General features: G+C 42.7%; 1 protein-coding gene across 8 annotated transcripts in view; it reads left to right on the forward strand.

Annotated features, from left to right (window-relative positions):
* Positions 1-26155, forward strand: part of LOC110516540 (septin-9) — a 156017-nt gene extending 129862 nt beyond the window's left edge. For all 8 annotated transcript variants that reach the window (XM_036941638.1, XM_036941643.1, XM_036941642.1 and 5 more), the window contains 8 exons: positions 5075-5203; positions 5389-5470; positions 6711-6848; positions 8871-8988; positions 14100-14195; positions 17225-17321; positions 23291-23342; positions 23553-26155. In XM_036941638.1, coding sequence (XP_036797533.1) covers positions 5075-5203; positions 5389-5470; positions 6711-6848; positions 8871-8988; positions 14100-14195; positions 17225-17321; positions 23291-23342; positions 23553-23694 — 854 coding nt within the window. In that variant the 3' untranslated portion in view covers positions 23695-26155. The remainder of the gene's footprint in view (positions 1-5074; positions 5204-5388; positions 5471-6710; positions 6849-8870; positions 8989-14099; positions 14196-17224; positions 17322-23290; positions 23343-23552) is intronic.
* The last annotated feature ends 721 nt before the right edge of the window (positions 26156-26876 follow it).

A 26876-nucleotide genomic window follows, 5' to 3' on the forward strand; every position in this document is an offset into this window, starting at 1 on the left:
CACTCAATTCATATTTGGTAGCATTGCCTTTAAATTGTTTAACTTGGGTCAAACGTTTTGGGTAGCCTCCCACAAGCTTCCCACAATAAGTTGGGTGAATTTTGGCCCATTCCTTCTGACAGAGCTGGTGTAACTGAGTCAGGTTTGTAGGCCAGATTTTCTATGTGATTAAGGTCAGGGCTTTGTGATGGCCACTCCAATACTTTGACTTTGTTGTCCTTAAGCCATTTTGCCACAACTTTGGAAGTATGCTTGGGGTCATTGTCCATTTGGAAGACCCATTTGCGACCAAGCTTTAACTGATGTCTTGAGATGTTGCTTCAATATATCCATGTAATTTTGCTGCCTCATGATGCCATCTATTTTGTGAAGTGCACCAGTCCCTCCTGCAACAAAGCACCCCCACAACATGATGCTGCCAACCCCACAACATGATGCTGCCACCCCCGTGCTTCCTCCCCCTTTTTCCTCCAAACATAACGATGGTCATTATGGCCAAACAGTTCTATTTTTGTTTGATCAGACCAGAGGACATTTCTCCAAAAAGTACGATCTTTGTCCCCATGTGCAATTGCAAACCGTAGTCTGGCTTTTTTATGGCGGTTTTGGAGCAGTGGCTTCTTCCTTGCTGAGCGGCCTTTCAGGTTATGTCGATATTGGACTCGTTTTACTGTTGGTATTGATACTTTTGTACCTGTTTCCTCCAGCGTCTTCACAAGGTGCTTTGCTGTTCTTGGACTGATTTGCACTTTTCGTACCAAAGTATGTTAATCTCTAGGAGACAGAACGCCTCTCCTTCCTGAACGGTATGACGGCTGCGTGGTCCCATGGTGTTTATACTTGCGTACTATTATTTATAGAGATGAACGTGGTACCTTCAGGCGCTTGGAAATTGCTCCCAAGGATGAACCAGACTTGCAGAGATCTACAATTTATTTTCTGAGGTCTTGGCTGATTTCTTTTGATTTTCTCATGATGTCAAGCAAAGAGGCACTGAGTTTGAAGGTAGGCCTTGAAATACATCCACAGGTACACCTCCAATTGACTCAAATTATGTTAATTAGCCTATCAGACGATTCTAAAGCCATGACATTTTCTGGAATTTTCCAAGCTGTTTAAAGGCACAGTCAACTTAGTGTATGTAAATTTGTGGAGTGGTTGAAAAACTAGTTTTAATGACTTGTTTTAACTTCTGACTCCAGCTCTGTGTGTGTGTGTATATTCTACCGTTCAAAAGTTTGGAGTCACTTAGAAATGTCCTTGTTTTTGAAAGAAAAGCCAAAAGAAAATGTCCATTAAAATAACAAACTGATCAGAAATACAGTGTAGACATTGTTAATGTTGTAAATGACTATTGTAGCTGGAAATGACAGATTTGTAATGGAATATCTACATAGGCGTACAGAGGCCCATTATCAGCAACAATCACTCCTGTGATCCAATGGTTGTATTAGCTAATCCAAGTTTAACATTTTAAAAGGCTAATTGATCATTAGAAAACCCTTTTGCAATTATGTTAGCACAGCTGAAAACTGTTGTTCTGATTAAAGAAGCAATTAAACTGGCCTTCTTTAGACTAGTTGAGTGTCTGGAGCATCAGCATTTGTGGGTTTGATTACAGGCTCAAAATGGCCAGAAATAAAGACCTTTCTTCTGAAACTTGTGAGTCTATTCTTGTTCTGAGAAATGAAGGCTATTCCATGCGAGAAATTGCCAAGTAACTGAAGATCTCGTTCAACGCTGTGTACGACTCCCTTCACAGAACAGCGCAAACTGGCTCTAACCAGAATAGAAAGAGGAGTGGGAGGCCCCGGTGCATAACTGAGCAAGAGGACAAGTACATTAGAGTGTCTAGTTTTGGTAATAGACGCCTCACAAATCCTCAACTGGCAGCTTCATTAAATAGTACCTGCAAAACACCAGTCTCAACATCAAGAGTGAAGAGGTGACTCCAGGATGCTGGCCTTCCAGGCAGAGTTGCAAAGAAAAAGCCATATCTCAGACTGGCCAATAAAAATAAAATATTAAGATAGGCAAAAGAACACAGACACTGGACAGAGGAAGATTGGAAAAGGTTGTTATGATCAGACAAATCTAAGTTTGAGGTGTTCGGATCACAAAGAACATTCATGAGACGCAGAAAAAATGAAAAGATGCTGGATGGAGTGCTTAACACCATCTGTCAAGCATGGTGGAGGCAATGAGATGGTCTGGGGGTGATAAAGTGGGAGATTTGTACAGGGTAAAAGGGATCTTGAAGAAGGTAGGCTATCACTCCATTTTGAAGGGCACAATTATTATATCAATAAAAAGTCATTATTTATAACCTTGTCAACGTCTTGACTATATTTCCTATTCATTTTGCAACTCATTTCATGTGTTTTCATGGAAAACAAGGACATTTCTAAGTGACCCCAAACTTTTGAACTGTAGTGTGTGTGCGTGTGCGTGTGTGCGTGTGCGTGTGTGTGGTGTGTGTGTGTGTGTGTGCGTGTATGGAAGCTGATTCTGCTGGGCAGACCTCCACACTCCTTATGATAACCAGCCGTGACCCTCAGTCAAACACTACTAATCTAAAGATACAAGAATCTAAGAGTAGAAGGGCTGATCTAGGATCAGGTCCTCCCTGTCTATAACAATCTGATTCATTATCTCAAATGCAGAATGTATCCTAGATCAGCACTCCTACTCTGAGATGGTTACTAATGTTTAATACACCTGTATTGTTGTATTGATACCCTGTCCTTCCTCTCACAATCTGGCTGGTCTTTGGGTCCAGCCTTTCAGCTAGGGGTATCAACACTGTAGCATGTCTACAGCCCATCCCACTGAACCCTGACCTTGGCCCCGTAGCTCACAGGATTCCCCTCTTCAGGCTCAGCCACTCATACCAACCGTTCAGGGGAATTCTAGACCCCTAAAAAATGTGATACAGTGCCTCTGGTATGGGACTTCAACAGCATGAGCACAGGGTTGGTATTGGCCTGGATAGTGCACATCTCTACTTTAACAATCACATCGGTCCCCGACCGGGCAATTTGGGTTTTCATAACAGATTAATAATCAAAAATGTATTGTATGGCAATGGTTTTTGATTGGAGTACAGTAAGTGGTTAATTCGTGTACTTGGTGGAAACACTGGAGAGGCTCTCTGGAAAGCTTTGATTCTTCAGGTCCGAAGCAAACACAGATGTGTTGTAAAGGGACGATGCTGTACTACTTCCCATAATGTTAGAGGTCAGAAGTCAAGACACTGAGGGCCCGGTCATTAATCAGTTGTTTGAAGCCTTATAAATCCCAAATGAAGTTTCAACATATAAACCTCCATTATTTTGTGTGTGTGTGTGTGCGTGCGTGCGTGCGTGCGTGCGTGAACACTTACTAAGAACACCAGAGGCCCTGACCTCCAGTCTGTGTTGACTTAACCAGACAGTGAACTAAACTGTGTGTGTTACCTGTCCAGGGGTCATAAACACTACACTCTCCCTCGTTAACCCACAGTTGATCCCAGGGGCCAAAAGTGATGTTGGCGGTAGTCAGCTGCTACAGGCAATCTTTTGGGTCCATGCACAGTATGTTCTTCCCTAATTCTAGAATGTAGTCCAGCTTTTCAATCTATCTCTCCCATGTCCTCTATCTTCTGACCCACACACACACACACCTCTCCAGCTGGTTCCTCTCTAGTGCTGATAGAGCAGAGCTCTTCTCCAGACTGCAGGGTTACATGTCTACCCAGCGTTGCAGATGACGGTCACATGTCCTGCCAACAGCTGTTCCAGTCTGTTTAATACTCTATTGCAGGGATCATCAACTAGATTCAGCCGTCGGACTTTTGTTTCTTGAGCGGATGGTCATGGGGTCCGGAACATCATTATAAATCATTTGTAGACTGTAAATGGACAGCAAGAAGCCCAAAGTGATATAATATTGGACTAAAACAGAATCATTTCAAACCTTGCTTACATTTGTATACGATCACATACATCTCTCTATTATGCGTGGGAAGACTTTGGAACAGACCCCCCCCCCCCCCCCCAAAAAAAAAATAACTTGGAGCTGGACAGAAGACTGTGTTTTATCTTATGTCCAATAATTAAACATAGTTTACAGTTGGGGAACCCTGCTGTATTAGGAGAGATAAGAGAACATGGGGAGGTGTGTGTGAGTCATAGACTTATGGTGCGTGTCTGACCCAAAGGTCTTTATCAACAATGGCCAGTTTTATAGTGCAGTGATCTGAGCCAGCGTCAGCTGCACAAACCACAGACGGATGAGTTTCACACTTATGGAAGACTGGGTTTCTCCAACCAACTGCTCAATGGCGGATAAGGCTCAGCTCAGTTCAAGGCTCAGTGTGGTTTAATTGACAGCAGAGCTCTTCCCCAGACTGCAGGTCTGAGCCCCGAAAGGACATGCATTTCCTTTAGGCCAACTTTAATGGACGGGAGAGAGAGTGGGAGGGAGAGAATGGTGAAAAGGGCACTGACGTAACGTGTGTGTTCGGCGGGGAGGCCTTACTGAAGACACCTGTAACTTTTCCTCCACTGCAGCCAAAACCTTGTGAAATAGCCTCTTTCTCCCCTGAGTGTCTGTGACCGGCTGGAACAGCTCTGGTGTTGAACTCTGTTTGTCTCAGTGTGAAATAATGAGGCCCGTCAGTCATTACACCACTGGAATGAACCTGTTAGTGGGAAGAGTGACGGAAGAATGTTCTGGAGAAAGGTGAGAGGAAGTCCACCATTGTGAGAGTAGTCTATTCCCTACAGTCACACTAGATGAGAGGGTATTGGTTTAAATTGAGGCCTGGGCTACTGTTTTACCTTCATTGTAGAGTTTCTACGTTATTGTGTTTAGCCCAGTTGGTAGAGCATGGTGCTTGCAGCTCCAGGGTTGTGGGCTTGTTTCCCACGGGACCAGTACCAATCAAAAGTATGAAAATGTATGTACTCATTACTGTAAGTCACTCTAAATAAGATGGTCTGCTAGATGACTAAAATCTCAATTGTGGCTTTGTTTATTTGCATTACCAATGTGTTTGACATTCAGGTGTGTGTGTGTGTGTGTGTGTGTGTAGGGCAGAGCGGCCTAGGGAAGTCCACTCTGATGAACACTCTGTTCAAGTCCAAGGTGAGCCGTAAGTCAGTGCAGGCCACGTCCCAGGAGAAGATCCCCAAGACCATCCATATCAAGTCTGTCAGTCACGGTGAGAGGAGGAAAATATCACTCATACTGTTAATTTCACTCTTTCTTTTCTGCACCTCTAGCTACATCTTTCACTTTATCCATCTCACCCTCTACTCAGTCTACCCTGTGTTGTGACTACAGTCTGAGGTACATTTGGCCTCTGAGGTGCTTGTATTCAGTCTAATTGTGTCTGTCTCTGTTCAGACATTGAGGAGAAGGGGGTGAGGATGAAACTAACTGTTATCGACACACCCGGCTTCGGGGATCAGATCAACAACGAGAACTGGTACAGTAACAGTACAATCCATAGCTGAAATGTTATATTTATAATGTGCTTATATTTCTATGTGCGTAGATATATCCTATCTATCTAGAACGCGTCTCCTTCCTGAGCGGTATGACGGTTGCATGGTCCCATGGTGTTTATACCTGCGTACTATTGTTTGTACAGATGAACGTGGTACCTTCAGGCTTTTGGAAATTGCTCCCAAGGATGAACCAGACTTGTGGAGGTCTATATACAGTGGGGGAAAAAAGTATTTAGTCCGCCACCAATTGTGCAAGTTCTCCCACTTAAAAAGATGAGAGAGGCCTGTAATTTTCATCATAGGTACAAAATCCAGAAAATCATATTGTAGGATTTTTAATTAATTTATTTTCAAATTATGGTGGAAAATAAGTATTTGGTCACCTACAAACAAGCAAGATTTCTGGCTCTCACAGACCTGTAACTTCTTCTTTAAGAGGCTCCTCTGTCCTCCACTCGTTACCTGTATTAATGGTACCTGTTTGAACTTGTTATCAGTATAAAAGACACCACACACACAGTTGAAGTCAGAACTTTACATACACGTAAGTTGTACCAATTAAAACTAGTTTTTTTCACATTCTTAAATAAAGTGGTGATCCTAACTGACCTAAGAGAGGGAATTTTTAAGAGGATTAAATGTCAGGAATTGTTGAAAACGGAGTTTAAATGTATTTGGCTAAGGTGTATGTAAGAATTAATAGTGTATAATAATAGTGTAGACATCAAAACTATGTAGTAGCACACATGGAATCATGTAGTAACCAAAAAATAAATAAATGTAAAGCTGTCATCAAGGCAGAAGGTGGCTACTTTGAAGAATCTCAACTATAAAATATATTTTGATTTGTTTAAAAAGTTTGTGTTTCCGACAGGATCCCGTATGTGTTATTTCATAGTTTTGATATCTTTACCATTATTCTACAATGTAGAAAATAGTAAATAAAGAAAAGCCCTTGAATAAATAAGTATGTCCAAACTTTTGAGTAGTACTGTCGCTCTCTCTCGTTAATATAAACGCTTACCCCATACATCTCATCTAGATGACTAGTGTACACAGTACTGTGTATGACCTCATCCATCCTCTTTCTCGCCCTCTTCCTGTCTTTCTCACTTGTCTCCCCCTATCCATCCCCCAAAACTCCCCCTTTCTCTTTTAATCTGCCTCTCCCCTTCCTTCCACTTCCTGTCTTCTTCCCCTCCCTCCCTCCCTCCACAGTTGGCAGCCCATCATGAAGTTCATTAATGCCCAGTATGAGCAGTACCTTCAGGAGGAGATCAACATCAACAGGAAGAAGAGGATTCCAGACTCAAGGGTTCACTGCTGTATTTACTTCATACCCCCTACTGGACACTGGTGAGGCCAGGAATGCGTACACACACACACTCACTCACTCACACACACACACACACACACTCACTCACACTCGCACACCTTGTGAAGGGTATGAATGTGTGGAATGTTCCAGGTGAATGTTTAGATATGGCTGGGAGAGTGTCAAGCTGATTATTAGCTAAACTTCATTCTTTGGATTTTCCACTTTTTATCGTCCTATACAGTTGTCATGCCTTTTGAGTGATCAAAAATGGCATGTAATCAATCCCAATAATTGCCATACACACACATGCACAGTGTCAGTGCAACAGTGCTGCTGCCCCCTGCTGTCCCTGAACAGTAGAGAATATGCAACTGGGAGATTTAAAAAGGAGAGAGAGAGAGTGAGAGAAGGAGTGAAGTGATTTATGTTAGATAAACAGTGAGTCATAGGGAGAGTCCTACTCAAATAGCCCTGAATCATCAGAACAGAAAACAGAGGAGGAGGACACAGTGAGTTTGGCATGACTTTCTGATACACATTAGTTATAACAACAATCTAATGCCCCGTGCTCTGCCATTCAAATATCAGATATGATGTCCAACGTCATACTGTGCCCTTCTGTGTAACATATACAGCCTATGTATGGGCCAGATTCCCGGACAGAATGGGGATTCTCTGAGTATGTTTTTTAGTCTCGGAGTGTCTGTCTGAACGTACAGCTCATGTTCTACTACCTCACCACCGCTCTGGGTTGACCTGTAGTGGATCCTCCTCTGCTCCTGCAGCTCAGAGGGACACACAGATGTGGAAACACTTACTCTTCCAGACCCCCATCCATTTCCTGTTTCACAGGCAGCGAGTTGCAACACGTCCCATAACACCCGTTTTCCATGACTGGAAAAAATTTATTTCTCGCTCTCTGTCGCCAGGACTTGAAACAAACGCCTGTGTTTGCCTCCCTGCTCCAAGTTTCTGTCTGGTGTTTCTGCTGCTCACACATCTGGGCCTGATTTGAGATTCATATAGAGCTACCCCCCCCCCCAAAAAAAATAATGTTGCTACGGTATACAACTTATTACCCTTTAATTGAATTTCCCTCCTGTGTTATGTCTGCTCCTCCTCTGCATCTACCCCATGATGGTTCTACGATTTGTTGCAATGGTCTGGGGTCCAGTGCTGTGGTGGACTGCTGGCTTTGCCCTCATTTCTGTGGTTGTGATGTACAAGAGCGAGAGCTTTAACATATTGTGCCCCCCCCTCCGATATAGCCTGAGCAGCGTTTCATGTTCTTCCAGCATTGCGGATGTCTGTCACATGTCCAACAACTGTTCTAATCTAATGTTTAATACTATAATGGGAGCGATATGAGAACAGAGGTTGTGTGTCGTGTGTGTGTTGTGTGTGTGTATGCACATGCTCATCTGTCTGACCCAAAGGTCTTTAACAACAATGGGCAGTTGTTTATAGTGCAGTGATCTGAGCCAGCGTCAGCTGCACAAACCACAGACGGATGAGTTTCACACTTATGGAAGACTGGGTTTCTCCAACCAACTGCTCAATGGCGGATAAGGCTCAGCTCAGTTCAAGGCTCAGTGTGGTTCAATTGACAGTGACAGACACGCACTGACTGATGTGGGTCTCAGATATACAGTAGGTTTAGCTTGTACATAGAGTATGTATGTGAATCTACAGTACTGTATGTCTGCTTGTCGCCCTCAGACAGCTGCGCTATGGGTATATTTATTGGAGGATACCGCCCTCTGGTGGTTCTAGGATGTATCACACTGTCGACCCAAATAAACACTAAAACGTTGAACAAGAACTATAAAACAGACCTGGGTTCTAATACTATTTGAGATCATTCATAATACATTTGCCAGGCTTGATTGAGCTAGCCTGTTGCAACGGAACCAATAAAGTCTCAAAAGTGAAAACCCTGGCGCTTCAGCAAATACTCAAAGTATTTGAGACATTTTGAACCCAGGTCTGCTATAGCTACAGGTGAAATGAAGCCCCTCTCTCAATCCCCCCCCCCCCCCCCCACCTTCTCTCACTTCCAGTCTGCGACCTCTGGATGTGGAGTTTATGAGGCGTCTCAGTAAGGTGGTCAACATTGTTCCTGTCATTGCCAAGGCAGACACACTCACCCTGGAGGAGAGGGACTTCTTTAAACAGAAGGTGAGCTCTCTCTCTCTTCTTCCATCTTTATCTGTCTCCAATTCCTCTTTTTTTGTTGCATGCTGTCTCTCTCTCTCTCTCGCATATTTTGTGTTCTCTGCAGCAACAGGAAATGTTTCTTAAGTTGTTTGGCCACTGCCGCCCGTTCGGTCACTGTCCAATGAGAGAACACTGAGGATGTTTTGTGTGTATAGAGTACTTGTGAGGTCAGGACCTATAAAGCCAGGCTCTGGATTGGAGAGGAGTTCTGTGGGAGTCATCCTCTCTCTCTCTCATTTTCTGTCTCCTTCCTTTTCTGTCTCTCCCTCCTTTTCTGTCTTTCTCTCCTTTTCTGTCTGTCCCTCCTTTTCTGTCTTTCTCTCCTTTTCTGTCTCTCGCCCAATTTTGAATTGGCTAGAGGTAAGTTCTGTCCAACTTCTCCCGTCTCCTTCCCTCCCCTCCTTCCCCCTCTCCCCTTACTGCTGATGTGGTCACAGTGGACTCCATTACATCACTTCCTCCTATGTGGTGTGGATCTGAAACGTAAAAAAATAATTTGATCACAGACCCCAAGAGGGAAAGTAGTAGTAGATGCAGCAGCAGTAGTAGTAGTAGTAGTAGTAGTAGTAGTAGTAGTAGTAGTAGTAGTAGTAGCAGTAGTAGTAGTAGTAGTAGTAGTAGTAGTAGTAGTAGTAGTAGTAGTAGTAGTAGCAGCAGCAGTAGTAGTAGTAGTAGTAGTAGTAGTAGTAGTAGTAGTAGTAGTAGTAGTAGTAGTAGTAGTAGTAGTAGTAGTAGTAGCAGCAGTAGTAGTAGTAGTAGTAGTAGTAGTAGTAGTAGTAGTAGTAGTAGTAGTAGTAGTAGTAGTAGTAGTAGTAGCAGCAGCAGCAGTAGTAGTAGTAGTAGTAGTAGTAGTAGTAGTAGTAGTAGTAGTAGTAGTAGTAGTAGTAGTAGATGCAGCTGTAGTAGTAGTAGTAGTAGATGCAGTAGTAGTAGATGCAGTAGTAGTATTAGAAGTAGGGGAATGGCAGGTTGTTGTAGTAGTATTAGTAGTAGATGCAGCAGTAGTATTAGAAGTAGGGGAATAGCAGGTTGTTGTAGTATTAGTAGTAGATGCAGCAGTAGTATTAGAAGTAGGAGAATGGCAGGTTGTTGTAGTAGATGCAGCAGTAGTATTAGATGTAGGAGAATGGCAGGTTGTAGTATTAGTAGTAGATGTAGTATTAGAAGTAGGGGAATGGCAGGTTGTTGTAGTAGTATTAGTAGTAGATGCAGCAGTAGTATTAGAAGTAGGGGAATGGCAGGTTGTTGTAGTAGATGCAGCAGTAGTATTAGAAGTAGGGGAATGGCAGGTTGTAGTAGTAGATGCAGCAGTAGTATTAGAAGTAGGGGAATGGCAGGTTGTAGTAGTAGTATTAGTAGTAGATGCAGCAGTAGTATTAGAAGTAGGGGAATGGCAGGTTGTAGTAGTAGATGCAGCAGTAGTATTAGAAGTAGGGGAATGGCAGGTTGTAGTAGTAGTATTAGTAGTAGATGCAGCAGTAGTATTAGAAGTAGGGGAATGGCAGGTTGTTGTAGTAGTATTAGTAGTTGATGCAGCAGTAGTATTAGAAGTAGGGGAATGGCAGGTTGTTGTAGCAGTATTAGTAGTAGATGCAGCAGTAGTATTAGAAGTAGGGGAATGGCAGGTTGTTGTAGTAGATGCAGCAGTAGTATTAGAAGTAGGGGAATGGCAGGTTGTTGTAGTAGTATTAGTAGTAGATGCAGTAGTGGTATTAGAAGTAGGGGAATGGCAGGTTGTTGTAGTAGATGCAGCAGTAGTATTAGAAGTAGGGGAATGGCAGGTTGTTGTAGTAGTATTAGTAGTAGATGCAGCAGTAGTATTAGAAGTAGGAGAATGGCAGGTTGTAGTATTAGTAGTAGATGCAGTAGTAGTATTAGAAGTAGGGGAATGGCAGGTTGTTGTAGTAGATGCAGCAGTAGTATTAGAAGTAGGGGAATGGCAGGTTGTTGTAGTAGTATTAGTAGTAGATGCAGCAGTAGTATTAGAAGTAGGAGAATGGCAGGTTGTAGCATTAGTAGTAGATGCAGTAGTAGTATTAGAAGTAGGGGAATGGCAGGTTGTTGTAGTAGTATTAGTAGTAGATGCAGCAGTAGTATTAGAAGTAGGGGAATGGAAGGTTGTTGTAGTAGTATTAGTAGTAGATGCAGCAGTAGTATTAGAAGTAGGGGAATGGCAGGTTGTTGTAGTAGTATTAGTAGTAGATGCAGCAGTAGTATTAGAAGTAGGGGAATTGCAGGTTGTAGTAGTAGATGCAGCAGTAGTATTAGAAGTAGGGGAATGGCAGGTTGTAGTAGTAGATGCAGCAGTAGTATTAGAAGTAGGGGAATGGCAGGTTGTTGTAGTAGTAGTAGATGCAGCAGTAGTATTAGAAGTAGGGGAATGGAAGGTTGTAGTAGTAGATGCAGCAGTAGTATTAGAAGTAGGAGAATGGCAGGTTGTTGTAGTAGTATTAGTAGTAGATGCAGTAGTAGTATTAGAAGTAGGAGAATGGCAGGTTGTAGTAGTAGATGCAGCAGTAGTATTAGAAGTAGGGGAATGGCAGGTTGTTGTAGTATTAGTAGTAGATGCAGAAGTAGTATTAGAAGTAGGGGAATGGCAGGTTGTAGTAGTAGTATTAGTAGTAGATGCAGCAGTAGTATTAGAAGTAGGGGAATGGAAGGTTGTTGTATTAGTAGTAGATGCAGCAGTAGTATTAGAAGTAGGGGAATGGCAGGTTGTTGTAGTAGTATTAGTAGTAGATGCAGTAGTAGTATTAGAAGTAGGGGAATGGAAGGTTGTTGTAGTAGTATTAGTAGTAGATGCAGCAGTAGTATTAGAAGTAGGGGAATGGCAGGTTGTTGTAGTAGTATTAGTAGTAGATGCAGCAGTAGTATTAGAAGTAGGGGAATGGCAGGTTGTAGTAGTAGATGCAGCAGTAGTATTAGAAGTAGGGGAATGGCAGGTTGTAGTAGTAGATGCAGCAGTAGTATTAGAAGTAGGGGAATTGCAGGTTGTTGTAGTAGTATTAGTAGTAGATGCAGCAGTAGTATTAGAAGTAGGGGAATGGAAGGTTGTTGTAGTAGTATTAGTAGTAGATGCAGCAGTAGTATTAGAAGTAGGGGAATGGCAGGTTGTAGTAGTAGATGCAGCAGTAGTATTAGAAGTAGGAGAATGGCAGGTTGTAGTAGTAGTATTAGTAGTAGATGCAGTAGTAGTATTAGAAGTAGGGGAATGGCAGGTTGTTGTAGTATTAGTAGTAGATGCAGCAGTAGTATTAGAAGTAGGGGAATGGAAGGTTGTTTTAGTAGTAGATGCAGCAGTAGTATTAGAAGTAGGGGAATGGCAGGTTGTTGTAGTAGTATTAGTAGTAGATGCAGCAGTAGTATTAGAAGTAGGGGAATGGCAGGTTGTAGTAGTAGTATTAGTAGTAGATGCAGCAGTAGTATTAGAAGTAGGGGAATGGCAGGTTGTAGTAGTAGTATTAGTAGTTGATGCAGCAGTAGTATTAGAAGTAGGGGAATGGCAGGTTGTTGTAGTAGTATTAGTAGTAGATGTAGTATTAGAAGTAGGGGAATGGAAGGTTGTAGTAGTAGTATTAGTAGTAGATGTAGTATTAGAAGTAGGAGAATGGCAGGTTGTAGTATTAGTAGTAGATGCAGTATTAGAAGTAGGGGAATGGAAGGTTGTAGTAGTAGTATTAGTAGTAGATGTAGTATTAGAAGTAGGAGAATGGCAGGTTGTAGTATTAGTAGTAGATGCAGTAGTAGTATTAGAAGTAGGGGAATGGCAGGTTGTAGTAGTAGATGCAGCAGTAGTATTAGAAGTAGGGGAATGGCAGGTTGTAGTAGTATTAGTAGTAGATGCAGCAGTAGTATTAGAAGTAGGGGAATGGCAGGTTGTTGTAGCAGTATTAGAAGTAGGGGAATGGCAGGTTGTAGTAGTAGATGCAGAAGTAGTATTAGAAGTAGGGGAATGGCAGGTTGTTGTAGTAGTATTAGTAGTTGATGCAGCAGTAGTATTAGAAGTAGGGGAATGGCAGGTTGTTGTAGCAGTATTAGTAGTAGATGCAGCAGTAGTATTAGAAGTAGGGGAATGGCAGGTTGTTGTAGTAGTATTAGTAGTAGATGCAGTAGTAGTATTAGAAGTAGGGGAATGGCAGGTTGTTGTAGTAGTATTAGTAGTAGATGCAGCAGTAGTATTAGAAGTAGGGGAATGGCAGGTTGTTGTAGTAGTATTAGTAGTAGATGCAGCAGTAGTATTAGAAGTAGGGGAATGGCAGGTTGTTGTAGTAGAAAAAGTAGTAAAAAGGCAGGCATTTATTTCAAGGTAATTATAGCAGCCATGCTCACAGATCCCCACCAGTGTCCCTCTCATTAGGGAAGCTCTGTACGAACGGATAGAAAAAGTTTAACGTGTGTGAGGGGGTGGTGTGTTTGTGTGTGTGTGCTTGTCTGTTTGTAAACGTGTACACGGGCAGTGATGGGCCATTGGTTTCAACAGAACATTTTGGGGGAGATTAGTGAAGGGATTTACGTTAACACCACCTAAATCTGTGGGTAACGCAGTGTGCAGATGGTCTCGATTTCTCACAAGATACTGTGATGTATCCAAAGGATTTGTCAGACATGCCTGGCTAATTGCGGTTGTTAGGCCTTTGCTTGTGTGTTCCCATAACCTTTTTAATTCATGTATTCAAGTCTCTGCAAGAGTGTATAATGCATTTGTCGTGTTTCTCAACCTTTTTTCTTTACAGCAGGGACCAGCAGGCTAGGTGTTTTATTGTAAGGCCGCTGACGACAAAACTATCACTGTAGAAGTGACTAAATGAGAGTCAGTTAACCAGCTCATGGACCAGCCAGCAACATCCCATGGACTGGGGCTTTTCCACGGTGGAGGATGAGAAACACACTTCAGTGAATTCTTCAGTCTCCACCCTAGTCACAGAGCTACCCTAACCTCTCCCCTCTTCATGGAGGTCACTCCCCTAACCCTGCTCCTTCAGCTCCAGAAGGAAGCCATCTGTATGGGGAGGCTGTGTTACCAGGCCAGTCTCACACTCACCTCTCACCCAGAACTGTTTTTGTGTCCCCAGATCAGGGAAGAGCTACGGGCCAATGGGATCGACGTGTACCCCCAGAAGGAGTTTGACGAGGACGCAGAGGACCGGATGATTAATGACAAGATCAGGGTGATTTGAGTTGACACATCTGTCCACAGCTTTACCCACTTGCCCCTACCCATAAGCCCTCACATTACCGCTTATAGCTCCACTCACCTGTGCTACATCCCTGTTCATCCATGTTGATAACCTGGTTAAATTACACTTAGGTCCCTGTTGATCCATGTTGATAACCTGGTTAAATACACTTAGGTCCCTGTTGATCCATGTTGATAACCTGGTTAAATACACTTAGGTCCCTGTTGATCCATGTTGATAACCTGGTTAAATACACTTAGGTCCCTGTTGATCCATGTTGATAACCTGGTTTAATTACAGTTAGGTCCCTGTTGATCCATGTTGATAACCTGGTTAAATTACACTTAGGTTCCTGTTGATCCATGTTGATAACCTGGTTAAATACACTTAGGTCCCTGTTGATCCATGTTGATAACCTGGTTAAATACACTTAGGTCCCTGTTGATCCATGTTGATAACCTGGTTAAATTACACTTAGGTCCCTGTTGATCCATGTTGATAACCTGGTTAATTACACTTAGGTCCCTGTTGATCCATGTTGATAACCTGGTTAAATTACACTTAGGTCCCTGTTGATCCATGTTGATAACCTGGTTAAATTACACTTAGGTCCCTGTTGATCCATGTTGATAACCTGGTTAAATTACACTTAGGTCCCTGTTGATCCATGTTGATAACCTGGTTAAATTACACTTAGGTCCCTGTTGATCCATGTTGATAACCTGGTTAAATTACACTTAGGTCCCTGTTGATCCATGTTGATAACCTGGTTAAATACACTTAGGTCCCTGTTGATAACCTGGTTAAATTACACTTAGGTCCCTGTTGATCCATGTTGATAACCTGGTTAAATTACACGTAGGTCCCTGTTGATCCATGTTGATAACCTGGTTAAATTACACTTAGGTCCCTGTTGATCCATGTTGATAACCTGGTTAAATTACACTTAGGTCCCTGTTGATCCATGTTGATAACCTGGTTAAATACACTTAGGTCCCTGTTGATCCATGTTGATAACCTGGTTAAATACACTTAGGTCCCTGTTGATCCATGTTGATAACCTGGTTAAATTACACTTAGGTCCCTGTTGATCCATGTTGATAACCTGGTTAAATTACACTTAGGTCCCTGTTGATCCATGTTGATAACCTGGTTAAATACACTTAGGTCCCTGTTGATCCATGTTGATAACCTGGTTAAATTACACTTAGGTCCCTGTTGATCCATGTTGATAACCTGGTTAAATTACACTTAGGTCCCTGTTGATCCATGTTGATAACCTGGTTAAATTACACTTAGGTCCCTGTTGATCCATGTTGATAACCTGGTTAAATTACACTTAGGTCCCTGTTGATCCATGTTGATAACCTGGTTAAATTACACTTAGGTCCCTGTTGATCCATGTTGATAACCTGGTTAAATTACACTTAGGTCCCTGTTGATCCATGTTGATAACCTGGTTAAATGACACTTAGGTCCCTGTTGATCCATGTTGATAACCTGGTTAAATTACACTTAGGTTCCTGTTGATCCATGTTGATAACCTGGTTAAATTACACTTAGGTCCCTGTTGATCCATGTTGATAACCTGGTTAAATACACTTAGGTCCCTGTTGATCCATGTTGATAACCTGGTTAAATTACACTTAGGTCCCTGTTGATCCATGTTGATAACCTGGTTAAATTACACTTAGGTCCCTGTTGATCCATGTTGATAACCTGGTTTAATTACACTTAGGTCCCTGTTGATCCATGTTGATAACCTGGTTAAATTACACTTAGGTCCCTGTTGATCCATGTTGATAACCTGGTTAAATTACACTTAGGTCCCTGTTGATCCATGTTGATAACCTGGTTAAATTACACTTAGGTCCCTGTTGATCCATGTTGATAACCTGGTTTAATTACACTTAGGTCCCTGTTGATCCATGTTGATAACCTGGTTAAATACACTTAGGTCCCTGTTGATCCATGTTGATAACCTGGTTAAATTACACTTAGGTCCCTGTTGATCCATGTTGATAACCTGGTTAAATTACACTTAGGTCCCTGTTGATCCATGTTGATAACCTGGTTAAATTACACTTAGGTCCCTGTTGATCCATGTTGATAACCTGGTTAAATGACACTTAGGTCCCTGTTGATCCATGTTGATAACCTGGTTAAATTACACTTAGGTTCCTGTTGATCCATGTTGATAACCTGGTTAAATTACACTTAGGTCCCTGTTGATCCATGTTGATAACCTGGTTAAATACACTTAGGTCCCTGTTGATCCATGTTGATAACCTGGTTAAATTACACTTAGGTCCCTGTTGATCCATGTTGATAACCTGGTTAAATTACACTTAGGTCCCTGTTGATCCATGTTGATAACCTGGTTTAATTACACTTAGGTCCCTGTTGATCCATGTTGATAACCTGGTTAAATTACACTTAGGTCCCTGTTGATCCATGTTGATAACCTGGTTAAATTACACTTAGGTCCCTGTTGATCCATGTTGATAACCTGGTTTAATTACACTTAGGTCCCTGTTGATCCATGTTGATAACCTGGTTTAATTACACTTAGGTCCCTGTTGATCCATGTTGATAACCTGGTTAAATACACTTAGGTCCCTGTTGATCCATGTTGATAACCTGGTTAAATTACACTTAGGTCCCTGTTGATCCATGTTGATAACCTGGTTAAATTACACTTAGGTCCCTGTTGATCCATGTTGATAACCTGGTTAAATTACACTTAGGTCCCTGTTGATCCATGTTGATAACCTGGTTAAATTACACTTAGGTCCCTGTTGATCCATGTTGATAACCTGGTTAAATACACTTAGGTCCCTGTTGATCCATGTTGATAACCTGGTTAAATTACACTTAGGTCCCTGTTGATCCATGTTGATAACCTGGTTAAATACACTTAGGTCCCTCTGCTGCAATATATATCAAATATCTGTTTATTTGACTCTTCATGGTATGTCTCTTTGTTCCTCCTGTCTGTCCCTGTTCTTTCTGTCCTGTAGGAGATGATCCCGTTTGCTGTGGTGGGCAGCGACCAGGAGTACCAGGTCAACGGCAGGAGGCTTCTGGGAAGGAAGACAAAGTGGGGAACCATAGAAGGTAGATGGCCTCCTGCTTCTCTTCTCATTTTTGCTTTAGCACTTTTTGTCTTTTATCTTTGAGCAGTGGTCTCTCTCCTTAACAGTATGAAGGCTAACGTTATGAAGAACTCTTTTAGTTTTCCTTTCTTGATTAATGTACACCGGCCAGTTAAGACTAAACAAGACAGAGGAGATGAGCGGAAGGAGTTGAGGGGGGAGGGGCAGTGTGGCACCTCTCCGTTTTGGACTGTACTTTTTGTGGCATGATTTTTTATTTATTTTTTGCAATGTAAAAATGTGAATAAAACCGATCAAAGTTAATTTGAGTTCCCTCTTCGTTAATTCTGCTGCCTACTACACCATTACAATTTATTTATTTGAATTATTATGTTTTCTTCTCGGGCCTCTATAACTATATCTATTGTTCTTATTTTTGTTGTTGTGTGATTTGGATTAATCCCCTCTACCACACGGAACCCCACTAATCTACTGACCGAACGCAAGAGGTGGCTAACAACAGACTCCATCCTATGCTAGCTTGCTACCGGTTGGCTTGGCTAGCTGTCTAAATCGCCGTGACCCTAAACCAACCTCTCCACTCACTGGACCCTTTTGATCACTCGACTAAGCATGCCTCTCCTTAATGTCAATATGTCTTGTCCATTGCTGTTCTGGTTAGTGTTTATTGGCTTATTTCACTGTAGAGCCTCTAGTCCTGCTCACTATACCTTATCCAACCTATTAGTTCCACCACCCACATATGCAATGACATCTCCTGGTTTCAATGATGTTTCTAGAGACAATATCTCTCTCTTCATCACTCAATACCTAGGTTTACCTCCACTGTATTCACATCCTACCTTACCTTTGTCTGTACATTATACCTTGATGCTATTTTATCGCCCCCAGAAACCTCCATTTACTCTCTGTTCCAGACGTTCTAGACGACCAATTCTTATTGCTTTCAGTCGCACCCTTATTCTACTCCTCCTATGTTCCTCTGGCGATGTAGAGGTGAATCCAGGCCCTGCAGTGCCTAGCTCCACTCCTATTCCCCAGGCGCTCTCTTTTGACGACTTCTGTAACCGTAATAGCCTTGGTTTCATGCATGTTAACATTAGAAGCCTCCTCCCTAAGTTTGTTCTTTTCACTGCTTTAGCACACTCTGCCAACCCGGATGTTCTAGCTGTGTCTGAATCCTGGCTTAGGAAGACCACCAAAAATTCAGACATTTTAATTCCAAACTACAACATTTTCAGACAAGATAGAACTGCCAAAGGGGGCGGTGTTGCAATTTACTGCAAAGATAGCCTGCAGAGTTCTGTCCTACTATCCAGGTCTGTACCCAAACAATTTGAACTTCTACTTTTAAAAATCCACCTTTCTAAAAACAAGTCTCTCACCGTTGCCGCCTGCTATAGACCACCCTCTGCCCCCAGCTGTGCTCTGGACACCATATGTGAACTGATTGCCCCCCATCTATCTTCAGAGCTCGTGCTGCTAGGCGACCTAAACTGGAACATGCTTAACACCCCAGCCATCCTACAATCGAAACTTGATGCCCTCAATCTCACACAAATTATCAATGAACCTACCAGGTACCTCCCCAAAGCCTTAAACACGGGCACCCTCATAGATATCATCCTAACCAACTTCCCCTCTAAATACACCTCTGCTGTCTTCAACCAAGATCTCAGCGATCACTGCCTCATTGCCTGCATCCGTAATGGGTCAGCGGTCAAACGACCTCCTCTCATCACTGTAAAACGCTCCCTGAAACACTTCAGCGAGCAGGCCTTTCTAATCGACCTGGCCGGGGTATCCTGGAAGGATATTGACCTCATCCCGTCAGTAGAGGATGCCTGGATATTTTTTAAAAATGCCTTCCTAACCATCTTAAATAAACATGCCCCATTCAAGAAATTTAGAACCAGGAACAGATATAGCCCTTGGTTCTCCCCAGACCTGACTGCCCTTAATCAACACAAAAACGTCCTATGGCGTTCTGCATTAGCATCGAACAGCCCCCGTGATATGCAGCTGTTCAGGGAAGCTAGAAACCATTATACACAGGCAGTTAGAAAAGCCAAGGCTAGCTTTTTCAAGCAGAAATTTGCTTCTTGCAACACTAACTCAAAAAAGTTCTGGGACACTGTAAAGTCCATGGAGAATAAGAACACCTCCTCCCAGCTGCCCACTGCACTGAAGATAGGAAACACTGTCACCACTGATAAATCCACCATAATTGAAAATTTCAATAAGCATTTTTCTACTGCTGGCCATGCTTTCCACCTGGCTACTCCTACCCCTGTCAACAGCACTGCACCCCCAACAGCAACTCGCCCAAGCCTTCCCCATTTCTCCTTCTCCCAAATCCATTCAGCTGATGTTCTGAAAGAGCTGCAAAATCTGGACCCCTACAAATCAGCCGGGCTAGACAATCTGGACCCTTTCTTTCTAAAATTATCTGCCGAAATTGTTGCCACCCCTATTACTAGCCTGTTCAACCTCTCTTTCGTGTCGTCTGAGATTCCCAAAGATTGGAAAGCAGCTGCGGTCATCCCCCTCTTCAAAGGGGGGGACACTCTTGACCCAAACTGCTACAGACCTATATCTATCCTACCATGCCTTTCTAAGGTCTTCGAAAGCCAAGTCAACAAACAGATTACCGACCATTTTGAATCTCACCATACCTTCTCTGCTATGCAATCTGGTTTCAGAGCTGGTCATGGGTGCACCTCAGCCACGCTCAAGGTCCTAAACGATATCTTAACCGCCATCGATAAGAAACATTACTGTGCAGCCGTATTCATTGATCTGGCCAAGGCTTTCGACTCTGTCAATCACCACATCCTCATCGGCAGACTCAACAGCCTTGGTTTCTCAAATGATTGCCTCGCCTGGTTCACCAACTACTTCTCTGATAGAGTTCAGTGTGTCAAATCTGAGGGTCTGTTGTCCGGACCTCTGGCAGTCTCTATGGGGGTGCCACAGGGTTCAATTCTTGGACCGACTCTCTTCTCTGTATACATCAATGAGGTCGCTCTTGCTGCTGGTGAGTCTCTGATCCACCTCTACGCAGACGACACCATTCTGTATACTTCCGGCCCTTCTTTGGACACTGTGTTAACAACCCTCCAGGCAAGCTTCAATGCCATACAACTCTCCTTCCGTGGCCTCCAACTGCTCTTAAATACAAGTAAAACTAAATGCATGCTCTTCAACCGATCACTACCTGCACCTACCCGCCTGTCCAACATCACTACTCTGGACGGCTCTGACTTAGAATACGTGGACAACTACAAATACTTAGGTGTCTGGTTAGACTGTAAACTCTCCTTCCAGACCCATATCAAACATCTCCAATCCAAAGTTAAATCTAGAATTGGCTTCCTATTTCGCAACAAAGCATCCTTCACTCATGCTGCCAAACATACCCTTGTAAAACTGACCATCCTACCAATCCTCGACTTTGGCGATGTAATTTACAAAATAGCCTCCAATACCCTACTCAACAAACTGGATGCAGTCTATCACAGTGCAATCCGTTTTGTCACCAAAGCCCCATACACTACCCACCATTGCGACCTGTACGCTCTCGTTGGCTGGCCCTCGCTTCATACTCGTCGCCAAACCCACTGGCTCCATGTCATCTACAAGACCCTGCTAGGTAAAGTCCCCCCTTATCTCAGCTCGCTGGTCACCATAGCATCTCCCACCTGTAGCACACGCTCCAGCAGGTATATCTCTCTAGTCACCCCCAAAACCAATTCTTTCTTTGGCCGCCTCTCTTTCCAGTTCTCTGCTGCCAATGACTGGAACGAACTACAAAAATCTCTGAAACTGGAAACTCTTATCTCCCTCACTAGCTTTAAGCACCAACTGTCAGAGCAGCTCACAGATTACTGCACCTGTACATAGCCCACATATAATTTAGCCCTATCAACTACCTCTTTCCCAACTGTATTTAATTTATTTATTTATTTTGCTCCTTTGCACCCCATTATTTTTATTTCTACTTTGCACATTCTTCCATTGCAAAACTACCATTCCAGTGTTTTACTTGCTATATTGTATTTACCTTGCCACCAAGGCCTTTTTTTGCCTTTACCTCCCTTCTCACCTCATTTGCTCACATTGTATATAGACTTGTTTATACTTTATTATTGACTGTATGTTTGTTTTACTCCATGTGTAACTCTGTGTTGTTGTATCTGTCGAACTGCTTTGCTTTATCTTGGCCAGGTCGCAATTGTAAATGAGAACTTGTTCTCAACTTGCCTACCTGGTTAAATAAAGGTAAAATAAAATAAATAAATAAAATAAAATTAGAAGGTCTGTACTTTAGCCACAGAGGATGAAAAGCTTTTATTTTTTATTGCCTCGCTGTGGATTGTGCGTAGACCAATAACAAAGCATAACGTACAGTTGGGAAGACGCTGCCAATCTAAGTGAATAAACAGCATGCAGACAAAACAAGCCTTCTGCAAAAACACAGGTTGGAATGCAAATGGCTCCTGCTAAAAAGAGCAGACTCTAATCTGTCCAAGTAAAACAAGAGAGAGAGGCGTGGCTTTTGGCACCAGAGCATCGGTCATCACCAGTGAGTGATCTGTGCATCATTGGGTGAGTCGCTGAAACTGTAAAGAATTTTTAGGGCTATAATTTCCTCCTCGTATTGGACAATATATGTCTCCACAGACCTAGGCCTGAGCTATTGATTTTTATTGCTATCAGATTCTCAGTTAGTCACTGTCAAAGTACAGCCTGTCATTTCTATCATTTGTGCGGTGTTAAAAGATGCAGCTATGTAAATTGATATGGAATTGCGTGAAACAAGTTTCTAAAAGACCATATTTTTCCTGGACCCTTGGCTACTCAACAAGTGCATCTACTATACTGCTCTATGCCACTACGCAGATGCAATACGATGATATGCATTCAATGCTTTATAATAAAGGTTACACAAATATATATAGTGTGTTCTGATACCTCAGAGCTCCCCAGGTCAGCCCCTTCTCACTCTCACTTTTTGTTCCCACACCTCCCGATTTACAAAGGAAGCTTTGGGGAGGAGTAGAGGGGGAGGACTAGTCCTCGGATGATTTCACTCGTCCCCAACCCAGACAGACAGAGAGACACAGACTGTGTCATACAGCTGGCTGAGACTACCGCTCTACAATGTGTCTGCAGTGTGTACAGGCCTCTGGTCTCATAGTGACAGAGGGGTGGAGGGGAGGCTACAGGACAGATCTATCTGTCCCCACTGAAAGTGCCACTCATTGGATTGGTGGCGTGTTGTCTGAGGGGTTCCACTGTGCTCCACTCACACACCCCTGGTTACCTGGTTAGCATCGGTCTGAACCAGGGGTCAACAACTAGATACACCCCTAATCCTAAAACTCAGTGGGGGTGTTGTCTGGTGGCTTTTATTGGACAGATACTTCTAGAACCATAGATGTTCACTTGTCTCTCTCAGTAGTAGATGTGATTTCCAGCATCACTACCAGTACTATATGCAAACCATTTCAAAATGTCTTCACACACTTCAAATGATCTAATTTCAACCATGTATTTAATTACATCACCATCAAACTGAGACAGGTGACTACTTCTCCACTTCTATTAAAACCTCCCTAAAGGAAACCTTCATTTCCTGCAAAGGAAGCCTAGAGTGTCTGCAGTGGCAGGTTCTGATGTTGGCCTATAGACCTGTGATATTATCTAGAATTCAGACACGCATCATCCAGTGGCCGGCGGCGTCTGACTGTCTTGTCAGACAGACAGGATTTGTTCAGTCGTCAGCATTAACTAGTTTCTCTCTCTCTCCACTGTTTTCACGAGTTCTCTCTCTCTCTCTCTCTCTCTCTCTCTACTGTTTTCACTAGTTCTATGTAGTGGGGTAGTGGAGAACTGCATCAGTGTGTGTTGGTGTCTGATTTGACCTCGTGAGGTGCTTACCATGTGTCTTCTCTCTCCTTTCTGCAGTTGAGAACATTGCTCATTGTGAGTTTGCCTATTTGCGGGATCTACTGATTAGGTAAATATCTACGTGTGTGTTGTATGTGTGTGAGTATGAGTATGATAATGTGTTTCTGAACAATGTGTCTTTCAGTCTGTGTGTGTATGTTTGTCTGTAAATCAGTCTGTGTGTCATTTATCATTACAACCCCTTATATTGACCTGATGTCTAACTATCTCTCTGTTGACCTCAGCTGATGTCTAACTAGCCCCATCTCTCCTCTGTCAGGACCCACATGGAGAACATCAAGGACATCACCAGCAGCATCCACTATGAGGTGTACCGCGTCCGCCGCCTCAACGAAAACAACACCGCCGTCGCCCATGCCAACGGCCTCCCCCAACACCACATGACCTCCCATGAGATGTAGAGCCCTGCCCATCGTGTCCCATGAGCCCTCACTTCCTTCCAAAGCAGCTTCGATCCTTCCATCCCGTTATCCTTCCATCCCTCTCTCCCCTCCACTCACTCTCAATGCCAAACCCTTCTACAGAAGGGAGAAGACCCACACTGGGGGGACTGAGAGTGTAGTCTTAGCGCCCCCAAATGGCCAAATACAGACGCATAGAATGGACTGTTGATGCCAATGCATTGCCCCTCGATGATCACCCGGTCTCTCTGACTAACGTCTACATGAAGGGGGGTGGGGGGGTAAATGCTAGCTATCACTTGCATTCATTCAGGTTTAACCAGGCTAAGTAAACACTATTAATGTACTGCAACCTTAATCTGTGTGTTTTCAGTTATTCTGTCGTTCTTTAGTTCCCTCATCTGTCGGGTTGGTTAACAAAATAACGCTCTGTTTTCAGTCCCATTACATACAAGCAGTGACAGAAGTGCCCTTTGTTTGGGTAAAATATTGATTTCTCATCCGTTTTAATATAGCCCCTGTAATACATCCTTCATTCATTGTTCATTTGACCTGCTATCTGAAGGTTCTACAACATTTATTTCTGTTCCCTTTGAGAGGGAGTAGTTTAGCCTTCAGGGACTCTAATTCCCAGTAGGAGTGCTGATTTGGGATCAGTTTTACCTTTTAGGTAAAAGATTACATGGACAGAGAGACCTGAGCCTAGATCAGCACTCCTACTCTGAGGCGCTTTATACACTCGGCCCCAGAGCTGTGGTACTGGATCCATCGCGACAGCAGCAGAGGCACAGGACAGATATTCAGCTAAGTATTTAGAAGTATGACACACAGAAATAAAATCTATTCATTCTATGTCAGTTGATTCATTTGTCAGAGTTCTGTTTGATGATGTCCGAGGGGGGTCAGTTGAAGATGGTGAATGGGGAGTGTTTCATTGTGATGGAAGTTGATAATGCTGTTGGATTGGTCAGGATTGCATAATGTCAGGGTTACATAATGTCGGGGGTGGACTGGAGGTTTTGAGTCTAGTGGACATCGTCGACACATCTGTAGGGCCAGGAGTTTTTCCCCATAACTTGAACTGACCAGAAAAAACCTTGGGCCCTTGTAACAGCCTGTAACTAGGACGTTCTCAGTCATAGTTATAGACTGTAACTAGGGTCTTCTCTGAGTTGTCGTTATAGACTGTAACTACAGTCTTCTCTGAGTCGTCGTTATAGACTGTAACTAGGGTTTTTGAGTCGTTGTTATAGGCTGTAACTAGGGTCTTTGAGTCGTTGTTATCGGCTGTAACTACAGTATTCTCTGAGTCGTCGTTATAGACTGTAACTAGGGTATTTGAGTCGTTGTTATAGGCTGTAACTAGGGTCTTCTCTGAATCGTTGTTATAGACTGTAACTAGGACCATGAGTTTTTCCTGGTAAAGTCACATGGTCAGGAAACTCCTGGTCCTACACGTGTATGATGCAGAGTGAGGGGAACACTCTCCTGTTGTCTTTGAGGAGCCAGTGCTTTAAGCCTTGGGCTGGTGACAGTACAGCGATACATATCCCTCATACTATTGTGGTAATTGTTATTTTTATATGGCTGCGTCGTCGTACAGGTATTACTGTCAGAAAATAAATGTCAAAATGCCCTCAGTGCCTTTTCAATTCCAAATAATAGATGTCATTTTGGGGTGTTTTTATATACAGATGTTTAAAGAGTGATTTAAAATAAATAGTATTTATGCACATTAGAAAGATAAGAAGTGTACCACCCACCCACTCATCCACACATGATCGTTGTCCTGAGCAGAGAACACTAAATCAGTTTCTACTGCCCATGTCAAGTGTTTGGGAAAAACTCCTGGTCCTAGCTATGTGCCATGTCTCTGTGCCTTGGACAACACTATTGCCTTTTATTTATTGGAGACTGTCCGCTAGCACATGCTTTTAAACTGGAAGGACAACCGTGACAATTAAGTCCCTGGGTTTTTCCAGACCATGTGACCTGACCAGGATAAACCTCCATAGCCTATAACCAGGGACCTGAGTTTTTCCTGGTCAGGCCAAATAGTCTGGAAAACTCCTTGTCCTATTACTGATGTGCTAGCTGGTGCCAATCACCACAGCAGAAGACATTTCATTGTTATCAAGTCTCTTTATATCAGACTGTGCACCCTGAAACTAAAGTCCTCCTTAAAAACTCTAAGTTCTCTCTCTTTCTCCCACTTTCTTTTCTCTTCTTCTCTTCTGCCGTTTCTTGGATATCAACCAGTAACAGTAATATGTGGTGTTTAAAGGTTTTATGTGTTTCAGTTTCAAACTATAATCCTCAGCTTCCAAACATCATCGTCATCATGCTCTGTCCTGTATATTCATTGTCAGATACATGTTTGTACTGGTATTAATAATAACAGAATTTACCTTTTGATATCGTGTTATTTTCAAGAAATAAAGATGAAAGTTGTATATAGTCATTTCCTTGTCAATTTCTCCTCCTTTTCCAACTGTTACGTCGTTAAATTAGACCTTTATATTTTTTGCATACTTTAAAAGATTTGTATATATTTTTATGCTCTTAACTTATGGCTGGGGGGCAGTATTGAGTAGCTTGGATGAATAAGTTTCCCAAAGTAAACGGCCTGCTCCTCAGTCTTAGTTGCTAATATATGCATAGTATTATTAGTATTGGATAGAAAACACTCTAAAGTTTCTAAAACTGTTTGAATGATGTCTGTGAGAACTCATATGGCAAGCAAAATCCTGAGCAGAAATCAAAACAGATATCTGAGCTTTGTATGTATTCACCAATGAGTCCCCAATGAAATCCCCTTGAGATATTAATGATGTTGCACTGCCTAGGGGTTCCACTAGATGTCAACCATCAATATACATTTTAATGAGACTTCTATGGTGTTGTGGGTTTGAATGATAGCAGAATCTATCAGGTGTCTGGCAGTCAGCCATTTTCTGATCACGCTTATTCCTCATGGTACACGTGAGAAAAAGTTTGATTTTCAAACTTGATGAAACTGGTAAGTTGTTTATATGAAAAGTTGTATAGAACTATTGACTGCATTACTGATCTAGTACCATCTAGCCACAGATTTAATTCACACATAGGAGCCTTTTAATTGCCAAGTCATTAGCCTGTTTTTGATAGCCAGTAGTAAGCGATGTCGCTGCCTCGTGTTGCAG

The sequence above is a fragment of the Oncorhynchus mykiss genome, chromosome 13, assembly GCF_013265735.2.
Source record: "Oncorhynchus mykiss isolate Arlee chromosome 13, USDA_OmykA_1.1, whole genome shotgun sequence".
NCBI classification, from domain to species: Eukaryota; Metazoa; Chordata; class Actinopteri; order Salmoniformes; family Salmonidae; genus Oncorhynchus; species Oncorhynchus mykiss.